This window comes from Drosophila miranda, chromosome 3 (assembly GCF_003369915.1).
Source record: "Drosophila miranda strain MSH22 chromosome 3, D.miranda_PacBio2.1, whole genome shotgun sequence".
Taxonomy (NCBI): Eukaryota; Metazoa; Arthropoda; class Insecta; order Diptera; family Drosophilidae; genus Drosophila; species Drosophila miranda.
In genome coordinates this window covers 17,011,678-17,030,477 of record NC_046676.1, presented here as the reverse complement: position 1 = coordinate 17,030,477, position 18,800 = coordinate 17,011,678, and the positions used below count along the sequence as shown (strand labels likewise).

The 18,800-nt window shown below is 45.8% G+C and overlaps 1 protein-coding gene across 2 annotated transcripts; it reads left to right on the top strand.

The window, feature by feature from the left end:
* The first annotated feature begins 11,104 nt into the window (after positions 1-11,104).
* LOC108159967 (zinc transporter ttm-1) lies at positions 11,105-17,065 on the top strand. 2 transcript variants are annotated; one of them, XM_017293649.2, is made up of 10 exons: positions 11,105-11,330; positions 13,460-14,111; positions 14,502-14,675; positions 14,901-15,063; positions 15,370-15,523; positions 15,632-15,913; positions 16,157-16,289; positions 16,382-16,551; positions 16,628-16,698; positions 16,763-17,065. In XM_017293649.2, exons 2-10 carry the CDS (start codon positions 13,749-13,751, stop codon positions 16,870-16,872), a joined length of 1,620 nt encoding a protein of 539 aa, XP_017149138.1. In that variant the 5' UTR covers positions 11,105-11,330; positions 13,460-13,748; the 3' UTR covers positions 16,873-17,065. The 2 variants fall into 2 exon arrangements, with proteins under 2 accessions (XP_017149138.1, XP_033248347.1); XM_033392456.1 differs by lacking the exon at positions 11,105-11,330 and having other exon boundaries at positions 13,404-14,111.
* Positions 17,066-18,800: the final 1,735 nt, after the last annotated feature.

Sequence of the window (18,800 nt, the reverse complement as noted above, 5' to 3'; positions counted from 1 at the left end):
GACGCACTCAAGTGTAAGCAACATGTCATTTGAAATGCTTTCACCATTCGGGCAGGACTGGGCCACACGTGCGAAAAACGTGGGGATAAACAAACCCCATTTGACAGATGATTTCCCACATTTCAGCGGCAGTTTTTACCACTCGCCCAGCCAGATTGCCCAAAATTGTGTGCGCAATTTATGCCAACCAAATGACAACTGGTTGTGTGCAACATTAAAATGCAAAGTTGCAGCAAAGAGTGGCACCGAACAGAACACAAGTACCACGAATACTCTGCCAACTCTGCAATCCAAAAATATAACAACATCAAACATTTTTGAGTGTTGTTCAAGTACAAAGGCCTAAACTGCTTGAAATCAAATATAAATATCTGGTTTTTATTCAAATTCAAATAGAAGATCAAACAGAATGGCCCCCGCGTGGGACCCGACCACCAAACAGAGGCCATAAGTGCAACAGAGTGTCGCAAAGTACTCACAGATCAGGCCACGCCTGACCAGGCCGCAACCGCAGCAATGAAGGGCGGTTGGCCGCCCACCCACACACCTACAAGGGGAGAGCCTGCCAAGAGGCAGAGTCGAGTGTGAAAACAGCCATGGCAACCAACAAAGAATTGAAATTGAAATTTGAGGTGAACCATTTGCATTTCGTTTGCATGTGTTTGCTGGGCAAGTCCTCAGACCTCAGACCTCGAATCGAAAGCCATCAGGCCCGATCCCCAACGTCATTAAGTTCCCTATTAGCCGCATGCCACAAGCCAATCTGTACAACTTCTGTTGATGGGGAATGACTATAGCTTTTTGGCCTGTAAGCCACACAATTTGTCTTAATGCGAAAGCGAATTGCAGGCCATAAGCCAAATCGCAGTGGGCCAAAAACCAACTGCACCGCCAAGTAAATGACAATAGAATCTCCACACAAAGCCATCACGTGGAACAGTGGCAGGACATTCAATTTGATGACTGACCTTGCGACCCGCCAGGATTATGAACATCAAATCAGCATTGAGTCTTTCACGTATATAGCGATGTTCGGCCAGTATATCTTTATGGGTCACATCAACTAGTTACGAGCCATGTATCTATCCGCATCCATTTGCCGTATTCAAACTCATGCTTTAGTGTGATGACGGTCTGGGACGGGGATGGGGATAGAGACGGTGATAGGGAATGCCCGCCATTCTCAATTTATGACCCGCTATTTGGGGCTTCGCGTTGAACCTGGCTCCGACCCGTCGCATCCCGGACCGGGTCGATTGTTTCGGCAATGGGAGTCGTGCGTATCGGTAGATAAATCAAATCAAATGAATTTGATTTGTGCCCAGGAAATTGTCACTAAAAATAAGACGTCATAAATGTAATTTCCTCTAGACTGCCTCAGGTCACAATGGCAGTGCCGTCTAGGAGGATGAATCACCTTGAATGGGATCAACTTTGTTGCTCAAGTTGAAGAAACTTTAATCAACACAATAAAGCAAGGAAGCGGCATTTCCCTGAGTAATTTACCCCAAACTAGAACTGAGAGACTGCCTAAACGTATTAATTATAGTGGCTTATGGTTTTTTATTGAGTTTTTGTTGGTAGTTTTGAGGCGAGCAGGTCGGATGCGGTGCCTTTTTCTGGTGTATGCCGATATGCCCAATGTTTGCCGATAAGTATTACTTCAGTCATTGAATAACTAAACACGTATCTCCATCTGTACCTTCCACTAGGGGCAGCAGGCTCTATCCGCTTCACCTGTTCCGAACTGGAAAAGCATTGTTTTTCGAAACTGGGAAATATTTGCACAGTTAATTCCTATTTGTGCACTGCCCAAAGCGAATGCAAAAATGTGTGGAACTGCCCCAAGCAGCCTCATCTTTGCCAGGCGCATTTCCCGGCAAAATGCACACTACTCTGCACAACGAATTATCAACACGGCTCGGAGACCATGAATGGGTGACACACACTCTCGAACCTGGTGCCTGGTAGCCGGCAATCAGTAACCGCCGACTCATTTTTAAAAGCAATTGATCAACACACACACACACACACACGGCAGGAGCCAGGAGCCAGGACAGGAGCAGACTGGGCCGGCAGACGACTCATGAATAAACCATGAGCGTCAACGCCAGTTGGCCAAAACAACGACAACAGCAGCATCAGGAACGAGAGCAGCCGCGGCAGTCATCTGTATGCTGTATGCTGCCTGCAGCCAGTCCAGGACCAGGACCAGGACCTGGACCTGGACCAGGACCTGGACTAGACCAGGAGCCTACAGCTGGCCAGAATGCAGGCCCAACTCTGCTGGCACTCAAAGTGCTTAGCATATTTTGCAGTGATGGCGGTTTTCGGCACGTAATGGCCGAGTCACAGTTGCAGGCTGCTGTGGCCAACAGCCTCGAGCCCCTCCTGGCCTAGTCAGCTTAGCACACACACACACACACAGTCCCGCCGAGCTCCGCCGAGCACTAAAAGTCTTAATTATTTCAAAAGGTGGACGGCGCTCCACTGTGTGGACACCATACGCATAATGATAGTGCAGGTGCTTGGCCCAGGCATCCGGCAGGGGCATACATAGTCTGTGCAGCACGATCTCTAGTTTAAAGGCGGAGCAAATGGTGCACATGTCAGAGAAACTATCAAACAATTGCACGCTCGACTGGGCCAGAATTAATATTATGTATCGCATTTCGGAATGCATTTTAAGTTGCAGATGCCGCTTATCAGCAGCTCGGCAGCTCGGCAGCTCTGCAGCTTGCCAAAACACAAAGTCCACAGAGAAGGGGATGCTAGAAGTTCGCTCAAAGAAGCAAAAATTTTGGCTTGCTTTTCAGAGCTTATCGGATGGAACAGGAACAAGAAAAGCAACAGAAAGAAAATTAATATTAAACGGACAATTCGACAGCAACTTTAACCGATAAAATGTAAAGAGCACGATTGACTGAACGCTCATACGCCCCGTGGCCTCAGCATAAAATGCACAACAGCAGGAATTAGAGCCCAGAAGATTAAATTATGACTTTAGGATACTCACTGGTCCTAATCGAAATATAACTAAAGATACTTAGGTCCCATAGCAGACGAGGGATTTGAAGAAAGCTAGTAGTTCTTCCGATTTATGATTACATGATTCAGAAAATCTTGAATGTGGCAACTTTGACTCGCTTTCCTTCTCCTTCAACCTGTTGTATACATCTAAACCAACGCAGGACGAGTATGCCCCGGCACTCTAAAAGCACTGCGGGGTACAACAACAGCAAATCGGGCCAATTTTCGAGTCTCGCCCGTTCAAGGGAAGTCGTGCCTGCAGAAGTTGATCGTTAGCAGGAAATTTCAGCTCTAGCTCTGCCCGAAAGTTACGCTCCAACTTTGAGCTGCCTTTTATGCGCTGTTATAGTTTATCGTTAAAAAGTTCCCGGCCATAGGCAAACTTCTATTGGGACCTGTGCAACAGAATCGCTGGCCCCCGCCTAGGTGAGCCACTGGTTGTTGCACGAGTAATCCTACTCGTACTCGTACTCGTGCTATTTAGTTATGATGATGGGGCGACGCTCCAATTTTGGTACACAACAAAAAGTAAAAAAAAATCCTTGAAATCTTTCGCTTCTGAAGTGTTAATAATGCACTTACGAGCGGAGAGATGCCTACTTTGCAGCCACAGTCTCCCCACAGGTTGGGGAGAGGGGAGGTGTAAGGTGCTAACGACCCCTAGACGACCTTGGCGTCCGCAGCCCGTGTCGTGCATCTATTTCAAATAGATTGAAGTAGCGCCTAAATGCGTTCGTGTGCAATTTATAAGAACGTGCTTCATCACACACACACACACACACACACCAGGGGAGAGACCAGGGTGCGAGAGCTTTCCCCCAGCAAGTTCAGATCTTATCATTCATTCTAACGAGTTCACCTACCTTCCCAGGGGGAACCCCACCGACAGACAGCCCACATGGAGAAACACCGACTCTGCTTCTGGAGCATCCTCGCTCGACATTTATCTGTGCCAGGAAAACGTTTAATTAAGTCACTTGAATGCGTAGCCGGTTGTCGTGGCATTTATTCTCAATGATGTTGCTAATGCTGATGACGATGGTAATGCTGCCGTTGCTGATGGGGATGATGATGTCAATGCTGATGATGAAACGAGCGGGAGAGCCTGGCAGCCTGGGGAGCCTGGATCTGGCCTGGTGCTGCATGTCACCTGGTGACCTTGTCAAGCAGCTCACAGCAGCATTTTCTTGTGCACATCGTGATTTGCGCTACAGTAAAGGCTCCCTCGGCTTTCGAAGTCTCCTCCCTCCAAGGTGGGAATGTTCAATGGAACTTTCCCTGTACATGGTAATTTCTATGTGCGCCTCTCAACTCGTTCCGATGGGCCATGAAATCGGGTAACTGCTGACACAATGCCGCAATGTGTTTGACTTCATTAGCCGTACGAGTCAGTACATATATGACTGTCGAAACAGGAAGAACTCATTACATTAACTCTGCAAATGAATAAGGAACTACAAGAAGTACTAATGCGTGGAAGATCATCATCTGTACATGCCTAAGGATACATTTTAGTGGGATTTGTCAAATTAACAATTCGCCGCACCACTTGAGCAGATATTAAAAAAAGCTCCTTTCGCAATCATCAGATGAAATTCAGTTGGCATGGAATCCGCCCGAGTGGCAGGCAGTTGCTTTATCTGAGAGTGGATTTATCTTTTTCCATGAATTAATCCTCTCATCGACGAGCACTTTTTGAATGTATTAAAAAAAGGTACTAGGTTAATGTCCTTTATATGTGAGCTTTAATTTGTTTTATATTTTCTGTATCGTTTTGGGATACTCCTTAAGACAGAGGCTGGTTATCAAAAGCTCTCTTTATTTATAAAATCAAATAAAATGATAGCATGAAGACTTTGGAGGATGTTTGCCAGTTACTTTTAAATATGTGGGCATTTCATAAGAAAAACAAATCAATTGTACAACAACCTTTCAAGATAAATGACCTTTGAACTGAGTTTTCGCTTAGGCTATGTTCAAGGCGGAGTATCCAAGTGCTGGTTTGTATACCGAAGCCAGTCTGTACATAAATATGTAAATATTTACTTTGCTTGTACGCATACCACGATCTCGGGTGGTGGAGTGTCGGGTTCTGTCGTGGGATGCCGACACACGCCTACACTGCAGAGTTTGCTATTTGAAGTATCGTCAATAGAACGCGATCTAGTGTATGGTTTCTGTATACAATGCCTTCTATAAACATAGTTCTGCTGAAAGATTAACCGTCAAGAGTATGGGGTTACAAGTCCCACTGGACTATGCTCTCTGTTGGAGAAATGCTCTCTGTTGGAGGTTCCAACTATCTCTCAATCGTGGCTAAGATAGTCCCGGAGTTGCGGCTATCACCACTGCGCTCTGACCTGATTATTAAGTACTTGTTCTCTGTTACATTTATGGTCTAATTTCGGTCGTTTGATACATTTTTATTGTTGTTGGACTCAGAGTCGGAGCTAATTGACTTCCGTATGGGCGCTTCTTCCTGTTGTGCCACACTCATTATTTATTCAACTCGACCCCCCCCCCCCTACCCCACCCCACTGCAGGTTTTGTTATCTGTATTATGTATAGTCCACTAATGCACTGCCTTCTTGCTGCTGCCTTTCTCGTTTTGCCCCATTTCAAATCCCTGACGTCTCATTGTTCTGCCGAAAACCACAAAAGAGAAAAAACAAACAACCACACCGCACACACACACACTCACTCGGAAAAGTATGCATGCAAGTGAGAGTGAGAGTGCTTTTTGTGGCTGCCGTTGTATGGCAGAAGATTTTGCTGCTGCATTTATTACTTCTGTGCTTTTGTGGCTGCCCCTGGATTATTAGTTCTTGCTAAGCTGCATCATTATTTATGCCATCATTGATAATTCCCTTAATTAATGCGCAGCCCTCTCGCATGCTCCTGCTTCCAAGTCCAAGGTGTGCATCCATAGGATGAGGCTTAAACTGCTCTCCGAGAACGGATGAGCAAATCTTCCAAACAAAGACGAAATATTGGCAGTCAGAGCGCATTAGAACCCCCACAGTCTCCAAGGTTGAGTAAAGGATGTCTACTTTTGGTCTTCTCATATCCCCTGCATTGCATAGATGTGCACTACCGCCTCTCTATCCTCTTTGTGGCTCTGTGTGAAAACGGTTTATTTATTTTCTGTCATGGGCCATTTATTTGCTGTCGTTTTCCTATGAGGCTACCTGACCTGGTTTTACGGACACATCCTCAAATATACCTCAGTCGACAGCCGAGTGCAAATACAAACACATTATGTTTGGACACTGCTGCATAATTAAACACCCACTCTAACCGTCGCAACCATCACAGCCACGCAGGGTTGAAGACAGATAAAAAGTAACCAAAGCCCGAGACGCTCGCTTGCATGTGTCAACAGGGGCGAGAGCAGAGAGCAGAAAGCAGAGAGCAGAGAGCAGAGAGTGTGGAAGTGCTAATGTGCGCTCTCTTCTCTTCAGTGGCCCTCCTCTCACGTGTTTGTCCCTCTCCCGCTACCGCTCCCGCTCCCGTCGATTACGACTAGAACTAAATTCGATTTGCATTTCCAACGATTTGAACGACTCGCCGGTTAAAGGTCGATGCAGCCCAAAGTGCTTAATAAATTCACTTTACACAGCACGCTCCCAAACAACAGACCCCAAAATAAAAAAAAAACGCCTAGGAGGGGCTGGTGGTGGGGAATAGGTCGGGCAGCAAGTCAATTTGTCAATTTTAAAACAAACTACAGCAGCAAAAAACCTACAAAATAAAGAAAACAGCTCTTCAGGCGAGGGCACCGACAGTGCGATACCCAGCACTCAGTGTCATTGGGAAAATACAGATTAAAACTCCCTTGGAAGTCCTGGTTCCCTGGCAACTTATTTGGGGGCCGAAAAACACTGTCACATACATTTCCTTGGCTGCAGTATACTCTTGCAGTCCATAAGTATCGTGCACACAAAAAAATAGGGCTTCCATCCACGGCCACATGCGATGCAAGATGTTGGTAAAAAAAAAAGAGCGTGAAAGAGAGGGGTGTAAAAAATGGTTGTATTGGGAAAAAGTTCAAAAATAAACAGAGCACATATATGTATGTATGTACGTGTATGTGTATGGGTGTGTGTTTGCGGAGCCTTGTATGTGACAATCTGTAAAATTCGACGTGCCAAAAGCCGCACACAAACAATCAACAATCGCAGCAGACAGGCAGACGTGGGGGGGATGTGGCAGTCCCAGCACTGGCTCACTCAGTCAGTCAGTCAGTCAATCATTCAGCCAGTCACCCAGTCAACCATGGGGTTGGTTGGCGAAGTCGAAGTTCGAGTGGCGTTTCCGCCGAAAGCAAAATCAAAGTTAAGCACTCAATTTTCAATTAAGCTCGGAAAATGCACACGTACACGGACGCGCACACACACAGACACACTCAGACGAACAAAACGCTCCCCACGTCCTATGGCCATGTGGAGCAAGCGAACAGAAAAAGGCTCAGTGGCGTCAATGGATTCCCTGCCAGCCTAATCAACAACCAATCCCAAGGATTCTCTGCCCATTGGCAGGGTAACCCACTTGGGCGATGGGCTTACACCACAAGAGTACGATAAAGTGCACAGAAAAAAGTCAATATTATATATTTATATGTGAATATTTACTTGGTTACAAAGTATTAGTTATAGATAAGGTTTGTTGGTTCTATACGCTATCTATAGAATCATTTAGTTCAACTTTTCTAATTAAATTGGTATTATTTGTTTGTTTGTTCGGATATTTCTATTATTCCAATCAAACACACCATCCATATAAAGTCCATTCTTAGCTCTTATTTTTGTGTGCAGATGACAAAGGATACCGCATTCGTTGGTGGTTTCTCTGTCCACTTAGGTCTCGCCTTTCTGGCCTCAAGGCAAATCAAAGATGAGCACACACACGCACTCTCAAGGGGTAGCCTCAAAGTCATTCAAATGCTTGAGGTGGTTTGTATTAAATTCACTTTGCCTGTCACCTGCCGGCCCCTGCACAGACTCCGTCCCGCAGTCCTGGACCAGGGCCAACACATGATACAAGCGTCGGGGTGTGTTTCACCTTTTTTGCTGGCAAAGTGGCTCCTTATTTTCGTTCGTTACGCGGCTGGATGATGTTTCCGTTTGTCTATGACACGAAGGAGGCTCCCCCCCCCTTCCTGGGGTTGGCCTGAGTAGCGCCGTCATGCCGGAGGCGGAATCTGTTTGCCTCTCCTAATTATACGTGGTACATGCGAGTGTACACACTGATGGCATTTTCTCATGCAATTAGGTTCAGAAGTTAAATGTTTAATGTTTAATCTGTGCCTCATGTTTGTCAGTTATCGTTAACCTGCCGCTATACACAAATTATTGCCTGGCAACTGATTGTCTAGCCCACCCACTCAAACGGTGTAGCAAAGGCAGGCCCAGGGGCACAGCAGGGCCGAGGTAAGAATTTCAGACAGCCCACAAACAAACGCAATCAACAACATCATCAATGCCAACTGGGCGTCAATAGTTCCAAGGGAAAATCGAGGCAAAGAGGAAGATGTGCTTGACAGACAGAGGGACAGACAGCCAGACAAAAAGACAGACATAAAATGGGTGGGAACGCAGGGAGCGTTTGCATAAGATATTCGACATGTCTAAGAAGCCCGTCAGACACGCTGACAGACAGTCCCACCTCCAGCTCCAGCTCCAGCTGCCGCTCCTGCTCCACCTCCTCATCAATGCCATGCCAATGGGGCGTATACGCAACAGCGCTGACTCGTGTTTACAGCGCACCCGAACCCCCTTACTAATGCCTTTGGAATTCCTAGAAAATTTAATTTATTTTCGGAATTTTTATTCTGCTCGGCTTCAAAACGCTTCTGCGGTTCATCTTCGGGGACAGGCAGTAACAGACGGAGACAGGCTGTGACAGAGTGAGACAGGCAGGTGAGCAAACAGACAGAAAGATGGACAGCAACAGGGACAGCAACAGGGACAGGAATAGGTAGACAGACCACACATTGGCATATCTTGCGGTGGGACCACCAGGGATATTGTACATTTCGTGTTCAACAATTTCAATAAGTAGCAATTTTGAAGTTATGGCGATTCCTTCCTCCGAGCAACCTAATATCCCAAAATTGTCTGAGCGCACTTGAGCACTCAGAGCCATTTAAGCTGCTCAGCTATTAATTGAAATCTTATCTTTTCCGTGGTATTTTCGTTAAACGTTGGGCCTCAAATAAAGCCATGGGCGGGCCGTAAAACGTTTTTTAGAGATACAATTCTACTTGTAAAGTGAAAATATCAGTTACAAAAGAGGGAAGGATATAAAAAAGTCAAGGCTATCTGTGAGCATGATATCGTGTATACGATTTGACGGATACTTGATATTTAAATGCGCGATTCAGACTCCATCCGCCATCCGCCATCTCCGTCTGTTTTTCTACACTTGTATAACTGGGACAGCTGGAAAGTTGACTATAGTTAATAGCTGAAATAATTCAATAAAATATCTACGTGTTCCGATTAGTAACTCATCTCGAGTTGAACTAAGTTCATTAAATAACAAGTTTTAATAGCTTTATAATTGTTGGTTTTCTAATTTATTCGCTGAATAATTCATCTATAAAGTTTGACAAATGACGGACTTATGGTAAGTGTTGCCACAGAAATATCCTTTCTGTTTACTGCTGTTTGAAGAGATTTTCCATTGCGATTTTCAAAAGAAAAATAATTGTATCCGACAAAATAATCAATTTTCTATAAGAATGTCTAATTTTTACAAGCTCCTCCTTGGAGGAGGATTCATTAGCACTAGTCTATCTACAAATCTCGTCTTACTAGACATAAACCCTTGGCTCTTAAATAACCAATTGGAATACGACAAGGACTGTTTAAGCAAGTCAAACGATATTAGGGACTAGGGAAAGTTGGAGCAATTTGGCTTTCTAAACTGGAAAATAAAGACGCTTGGAGGGATGCATGTCAATTCGAGTTCGTATTAATGTCGGGAATTATGCACAAAAAGATTTTAATTTTAATATTTTAAAGGACACCCCTTTAAAAATGGATTAAGCCCTTAGGTCGCCGTGTATTAATATTGTTTTTCTTAATGCAGCAGTAAACGGAAAAGTTTTTGCTGTGCCCACACGTAAGTCCGGCACTGTACATATGTATATATTATGTACTACTGGGTAACATATATATAGTACATATGCACATACATATACTTTTTTCCACATCATTCCATATCGCCATCTCTGTTACCCAATTGATTCAATTGAGATTAACTTTACGTTGCATATATTCATATTTATTTATTATTTATATATGTATGTACATATTTATGTGTTTGAACATTCTGGATGCGCAAAAAAGAAAACACTCGGAGTCGGCAGTCTGATCCATTACAGAAGCCACGTCGACCCCCTATCAGTCAGTACTCGCATGGGCTTTGTTTTTCGACACTTGAATGAACCCAAATAAATGGATAATTGTTTGCTTACCGATCAGAGGCAATCAACACTTTTCCGAACAAACGCCGACACGATACGAATAAATCAAACAAAATATTTTTTTACAAGCGACAAAGGCAGACTGCGAGATGATCTTATTTCCCTCATGGGAAGCCCCAGCTGAGAGTCACTCGCAGTGGAACGAAAGCACTCAAAGAGCGAACAGAATCAAGGTGTTTCTATCTGAGGGGGAGAGCTCAAAAAATTCGCACCATCGCACTCTGAATGTGGGGAATCCCACAAAACTGTTTTCTTCTTAAAAGTGATATTCCCAAAAGAATACAAAGGTCGTTGTTTCGTGTACTCGAGATGGGCTATATTTTTTACATGCTATGTTTGTGACACAAAAAGAGAGCCACCAAACAAACTATGCGACTCAAAGGCTTCACCCTGAATAAATACATCTTGGCGCAGAACATTAGCCGAGCGCCACCTCTCAGTGATTATCATTCGGGAGGCTATCAAAAAGCCCAAACGCTCTCTTTTTAGTCGCCAACGCTCTCGCTCTCACTCTCTCTCTCTTTCGCTGTGTCTCTTTGTCTGGTCTAACTGTAGTCGGCTGCGTCGTCGTCGTCCGTAGTCGCTGCTTATTTGAACTTCACGCGTCGCTGACAACGTGCGCGCTTGTTTTCTGGCGGCGAGAAATGCTGCGACTTGCGATCGTAAATTGTTAAACTAAAAAGAGTTTGTCGGGCTCCAAAGGAAACGCAATAAAAAAGTTATCTAAAAACCGCTATCAATGCGAATTGCAATGTGCAGAGTGTAAATTACCCAGGTTGAAATAAATCACAAAAACGAAGCCGACTTAACTGTAAATATCATTCGTCATTTCTCGGTGTTTACATAAGTAATCAAAAAAATGTCGAAGCAAGCCTACGAATTAGAGAACGAAACGAAAAATGCAGTGAATAGAATAATAATAATCAAGAATGGGAACATCTCAATTACGCTTTTTTGGGCTTTGGGTTCGTTCACTCCCTTGCCCTTGATCACTGTTGCGCTCTCTCCCTCTCCCACCAATATTTCTGACTCAGCAGCCGGCTTCACGTGCTGGCAGACAAAAGCTTGCCTTGGGTGCCGAAGCTTTGCGTACCCTTTCCTTGCGACTCGCTCGTTTCCACGAAAGCTGTGCGATATTCCAGTCTACTTTAGATTAATTGTGAAGTTTCTTACCAACAAATACTTGATTTTCCTACGGCTCGATAGAAAGAATATACCTTTTAGTGTCATATCCTCTGCTAGGGTATAACAAAAACAGACTGCAAGCAGCATCTGCAGCTGATGCAAAGAGAGCGCTAATCACGCTCATTACGCACTGGGAGAGTAAAACCTGTTGAGAAGGTCAATGCACGTTCTCTCTTCTCTTAGTCGCTGGGTTTTTGTGTGTTTTCTTTTAGCATTTGGCTTTTTTTATTGCAATTACCGCCAGCAGAGAGCAGGGGCGGTGTGGGAAAAGTTAATGCAAATTCGATTTGCCTAGCACTTTCCCCCAGCGTCAATGTAGGTTTCTGTTTTTGTTTCCATTTTCCATTTCCCTGAGACTAAAAATAACAATGGAAAATATGCCAGGAGCACAAGAAGCCACCACGAGCACGTTCGGCTCTTAGTTCTGCCCGGCGCCATAAATAAACTTTTATAAATGGAAATTAAATGAAACCGAAATAGGAACGAAAACAAGAACAAACCAAAGAGCAACTGTCAACAATAAATTCGTTTCGAAATCTTCTCTTCAAGGCCCGCAAGGTCGGTCGGCTTGGGAGCGTATAGGGAGTACGTCAGTACTCCAGACGCACGTATTTTTTATCAATACTCAATGGGAATTAGTCAGAATATATAACATAATTCCTGTGTCTGTGTAGAAACTGTGTACCAACGATGTACATGTGTACGTAGAAACCCCTCTTGTCGGACATCTTCCTTATTCTGGTTCTGGGGCGGACATTTCCTTGATGTCTCAGCCGCCCAAGGGAGCTCTCGGAGCATGCCCTTCCCTAACAATGTCGCTGGAAAAGTCCATCCGAAGCAGCTTTCAATATATTTTAAAGGCTCGTATTAGAGTGGAAATTTCGCGCGATCTTTTCGATCTCCCAGGTACCCCAACCGCCGCTGATTCTGATCCAACAAGGCTTATCTTATCGCGTCGGTTTATCGAGAGACGCCAGGCAAATATATGTACATATATGTACTTCAAGTGGCTGCCCCTCAATAAATTACTGCTCCCTACCCTACTCTGTAAACAATATTTGCGCTCTCGGAGCAACAGACTCTGGAAAACTGGAAGTGGAGTGGAGTTGTATCGTACTATGTGTGTGTGTGTGTGTGTGTGTGTGGGCACCAGCGGGACCCGACAAGTTAATCAAAGTCTCCAAGTCATTTCGCTGTTGCCGCATTGACAACCCCAATGGGGGAAACGTGGGGCTTATCGCAACTTAAGTGCCCCAAGGCAGTGGAGCGACCACATACAAATGTACATAAAACAAGCCGAAAGATAAAAAATTGTAGCGGCAGCGGCAAGAGGCCCAGCAACATAACCACTACACACATGCAAACAACCAATTATCGCTGATAAGCATTCAAACAAAGGTTGAAAAGAAACTGTCAACGAATCGACTCGAGTACACATTATCACACGATAGCCCCAAAAGTAGGACCAGATACTATGTCGGTTTTGCATGTGGTTGGTTGAACTCCCTGCCTGGAGCGTGGAACAAGTGGAAGTGTACTCCTGGATAAATACTTGAACAATAGGTTGTTGGAGAGCAAAGGGAGGGTTTCATTGAATCCTCTTATTCTTTGACTTGAGACTAATTTCCCAGAAAAGAAAACCACAGTGGAATCCATGGGGTTATGAAAGCAGCAAAGTAGGCCGAAAAGCTTTAAGACATACATATATATTTGGTTGAATCATCCCGACTTTCAAACAATTCCACATTTCCACAGAATGTACTCACATACGCTTGCCTGAGGACGCGGGCAGGGTGTGGCGCGATTGTACGGGTAATGCCTGAAGCAGATTGATTTCATTTAACAGATGCCGGGGCACAGTGCGCACACTAATTATGATAAATGGGATCCCCACATTGTGTTAACTAAACAAAGACTATAATCAGTGCAGTTACACGCACACAGATACAGATACGCACAAACACACAGCATCATAGCCACAAATAATATTATCAAAGAGAGAAGAGCACCGCAAAACCGAAACCAGAGACCAAAGACCGAGACCATGTCAAAATATCAAAAGCTCGACAGCGCCCAGGCCCCGACGGGGCCCCATGAAGATGATTACGATGAGAGGTTTTCGCCTTACTTTGATGGTAATCAGCCGCTGTCGGGCGGCGAGCAGGAGCTCCATGACAGCCGACTGCCTGCCAGGGGAGCCGCTCATCTGACCAACGATAGTTCAAAATACCACCATCACCATCCCCATCACCATCCCCACCACCAGGAGCACCTCAACCACAACAACAACAGCCTCGCAAGCAGCCATCGAGTGGCAGGAGTAGGAAGTAAAGTTATCCGAGATCTGGAAGAGCAGACGTGGGAAGTTCCGCTGCTGGGCGGCAGCGAAGGAAGTGCCAGCAATCTGGTGAGCAGAACTTAATTGTTAATAATTAAGGCAGTATCCGAAAGAGCAGTTAGGCGCGCACCCTCTGTGGTATGCAACGAAAGTGCTCCACGACCTATTTATATGCATAGATACAAGGGCACAGAGGCAGATACATACATATGTACATGCGTACAGCTGGGATCAGCAAGATAGTAGTAGGTTTCCACAGAACAAGTCATGGCCCAGAAGGGATTCTGAAAAAATGCTTAATCAGTGTCCACAACCAGGTATACATATGTACATTCATAAGTACATAGAGGGTGGGGGGAAGGGGTGTCCCAATATGTTGACCGCAAATGTACTCGCGGCTTCCGCCCCTTCGCACCACACACGTTCATATTTATAAGCAATTTGTGCGGTCACTTGCAGCACTCGGAGCACGAGCATGACACTGCAGCGCGAATGGAATTTGAGATGGAGATGGGGGCGGACAGGGAATGCCGCAGCTCCCAGCCGGGATTTGGTGCGAACCTAAAGAGCAAATCGGCACAGGAGGCCAAATTTAAAATTCTGCTCGCAATTTCCCTCTGCTGCATATTCATGGTGAGTGCTCGAAAGCGGACACGGACACGGACGCCGACACGGACACGGACAGAGACAGAGACAGTGACAGCGACATGGTTACGCACACACAAATACCTCCTTTGGCTTGTGGCAGGAGTGCGCATTGTTGATTTAATTATGATACATTTCATCCCCCCCCCCCCCACAACACCAACAACAACAACTATGCTCAACGATAACCACGCTTGATGGCAATGACCGCAGATCATTGAATTCCTTGGCGGGTACGTGGCCGGAAGCCTGGCGATTATGACCGATGCCGCCCATTTGGCAACTGATTGTATTAGTTTCGTCATCGGGCTGGTTGCTATTTGGCTGGGCGGCCGACCGCCGGACGAGCGCATGTCCTTTGGATACAAACGCTATGGTAAGTACCCAATTACGGTCGACACTATGCTAATGAGTGGACAACTTGTTGTCGGGTTGTTGTTGCCGCACGGACACCCGGGCTCTCCCATTTAATACCTCAGTCATCCTCTCTGCTGCAACTGGAGTCCCTTCACCTAAGCTGGTTGACGGTTTGAAGTATGGCCCGCAATAATTGCATTTATGTCGAGCAAATCCATCTGTCGGCCGTCGGACACGGCAATCCAATACCTCCTACGCCACTGCGCCCTGACCTGGCCGGCTCTCAACACCATTTTCATGATGATTTTCTATTCTCGATTTGCAGAGGTTGTCGGTGCTCTGGCCTCCATACTGGGTATCTGGCTCCTGACTGGCATACTCGTTGTGGTTGCCATTCAACGGATATACACCCAGGACTTTGTGCTGGATGTGAATGTGATGATGTCCATATCAGGGATTGGCATTGCCATCAATATTGTGTAAGTTGTTCAACCAATTGGCCAGGAACTACGAACCGTATGCTGCGTTCTCCTACTCAAGTCATTGAAAGAGCCGCTTTAAAGTGTTTCTATCCCCCCCATTTCCAGGATGATGTTCGTTTTGCATGGCTCCTGGCTGGGCATTGGCGGCCATGGACATGGGCACGGTCATAGTCATAGTCATGGACATGGACACAGCCACAGCCACTCCGACTCAAACTCCAACTCTCGTTCGGGCTCCTACGCGCTTGTAGCCGCAGGCAGCGACAGCTCTTTGATGACAGCCACAGAGTCGAGAGCAACAATTGCAAATGGCCATAATGTGGCTATATCAAATGGCTCGAAGCCATTCGAGTGTATCGGGACAGGAGGGAGGCCCAACCATGAACGGTAAATATTGATTTAAATTGCATTCATCGTCTGCAACAGCAACGGCAAGTGAAACAGCGATTGGCCCGCGGTGTTCGAATTCGAGTTAGTAAAAATATCCGCGCGGTTGATAGATAGAAACCGTTTCCAGACTGCGGTGTTCTGCTAATTGTTTGGTTTATTGCAAGTGATTCGAAATTAATTCAGTTGACAGCTGCTGTAATTGAAACTGCATTAACGCTGATTCGATTCCCCTTCCAACAGCCAACAGATGAGTCCCCCGCAGCCCTTGGACATGGAGGAGAACCTGAACCTGCGAGCGGCCATGATTCATGTGATTGGCGATCTGGTGCAGAGCATTGGCGTCTTTCTGGCCGCCGTTCTAATCAAATTCTGCGTGAGTTCTTGCCCCCGTCTAGACGACAAGTCAATTAATGCACACGCCCTGACTGCTCTCTGCTCTCTAATTCAATTTGGCGACCCGTGCAGCCCGGCGCCAAGTATGCGGATCCACTGTGCACGCTGCTCTTCTCGGTGATTGTGATTCTGACGACGGTGCCGCTTTTCCGCGAGTCGGTCGCCGTCCTGCTCGACGCCGTGCCACAGAACCTCTCTCTGCGCACTCTGCAGCGCCAGCTAGCCAGCATCGAGGGTGTGAGGTGAGTGTCCTGGTTAGGAGTGGCAGTGGGTTGACAACGGCTCATTATTTACTCTGTGCTTATCCGCCCCTCACAGATCGGTGCATCATCTGAATGTGTGGCAGCACACCGCCGAGCACCGAGTACTCATGGTGCATCTCGTCACAGGTAAGCCCGCCCCCAAACCGCAACTGAGAGAACCCCATCTGAACCTCCCTCCCATCCTTTGCAGAGGCGGGCAGCAACAGCGAGGACATCCTGCAGCTGGCCACGCAGCTGGTCAGCGGCCCCGAGTACCGCATGAAGCATGCCACCATCCAAATCGAACGTCTGCCTGCGTAGTCTAAAAGAACATTCAGCGATTGGCGTACTTAAGTTGCAGCCAGACAATTTTGAACCACCAAAGTCTCAGTGCCACATTATCGAGGGCATTTCGTGATTTTCTCCACTCGTGTATTAAGTTTTATTTTATGTATAGCGCACCTTTGAGAATTGTATTTTTATGTCCTCCAGATAAAGAAATTGTATTCATTTATTTTCTTGTTTTGGTCATTACGAAGGCGTCGTCACTCCTCGACGGAGGCAGAACAAGAATGTCCGACAATCTATGCAAATTATGCTCTGAAAGATCCTGGAAGCTGGCTTCCTTATGTAGTCTTGACAAATTTGTACTGGAATATCAAACCCACTGAATTTTGCATGGGTGTGCCTGCCTAGTTCCTGTATCATGGAGTGTATTTCCGAATTTTCTCCACCCGAATCCCCATTCTGCCATTGAATGGACAAGAAATGTTCGATAAATGTCTGCTGCCCCTTGGGGAAGTGGGCTCCCATTAAAGCTCTATTCCCAAGCCAAGTCCAATATTGGACCTGTCGGAAGGCACAAGCTCTGCAATATGTTGGTGGTAAGATAATTGCAATTTCTCGGAGGCTCGGTGTGGCTTAAATTTGCAGTTCCGTGCAAGTAGGTATGAAGACGAAATATGAGATGGAATGAAAACAGCCCGCATTCACACACGCGGGGTGGCGGGATGCTGTGCTCGTAATTAATTAGAACTTGCAACATCAGCCGCTGGAATGTCTGCGCATGTTTCGTCTTCTATTTGGCTGTCTAAATGATTCCTTATCTGTTGCTTTCGTTTTAATTAGAAAACAGCAACATCAAAGGCAGCGGATGAAATGATTAGCAAGTGTTCTTCTGAGGCAGCACAGCAGATTAATCAAATTGGGGGGGAGGAAGTCGTACTGGGATATGCAGGGTGCGTTCACAATATAGCAATGAAATTCAATGTTAATTAACTGCTGCAACCGATTAGGGTCATGAAGTCGGCAATTGTTATATATACTCATAATCATGGTCTGATTTATGCGCGTTGGAGTAATTCCGAATTGGGGGCTTGTTTGCAGGTTCGATATTTAATAATTCACTCGTGCATTGTTCATATAGTATATGCAATAATTACCTTGACTGCTAATTGTTGGTTTAATAATTCACCTACCTCGTGGCCAGTGCACAGAAATGAACAGCATTTGTCGCATGCGAGTCTGGCCATAATTCATATATCGTACAAGCATACAAATCCGATTAGAATATCGCTTGCCACACCGCACACCCACACACATGGAAATATATGTACATATCGATGCATGTGGGTGTGGGTGTGTGTGTGTGTGATTACTCTCCAGTTGAATTTCAGTGAACCGGAAATGAGCAAATCAAGCACACAGAGAGGAAGCACCAGAGGATGGGGGGGGGGGGGGGGGAGGGAGAACTAACCAGAAAATATCGCATTACTACTTATACTATAATGTTAACACATGAGTGAAGTCAAGTTGAAGCATCTTAATCAACGTGGAGGACTGCGTCGACGAACTCTCTGGAATCCTCTCAAGATCCTGAAAGTGAGATTCGATTCGATTCGTTTCGTTTCGGCCGGGTCACAGGCCTCGGCCGGGCCTCACGGTTCAATACGCTCGGACACGATTAAGTTATTTATAATTTATGGGAGTGGAAACGAAATTTCCATTTCACTGCCAAGCAAATTGTGTTAAAATGATGGAAAGATGCGACAGGAAAACCCATAAGAACCAGGCCCCCGATTAAGCTGTAAATCAAACGGCTGCTGCTGCTACTAGTGTGGGTCCTAGTGGGGGGAAACTCCACCACACACACACACACAAAAGAGTTCGATTGACCTGACCCCAATGCCGGTTCCAGAGAAGCTTTGCAACTAATTAATAGGGACACAAAAAGAAAAAAAGAGAGCGAG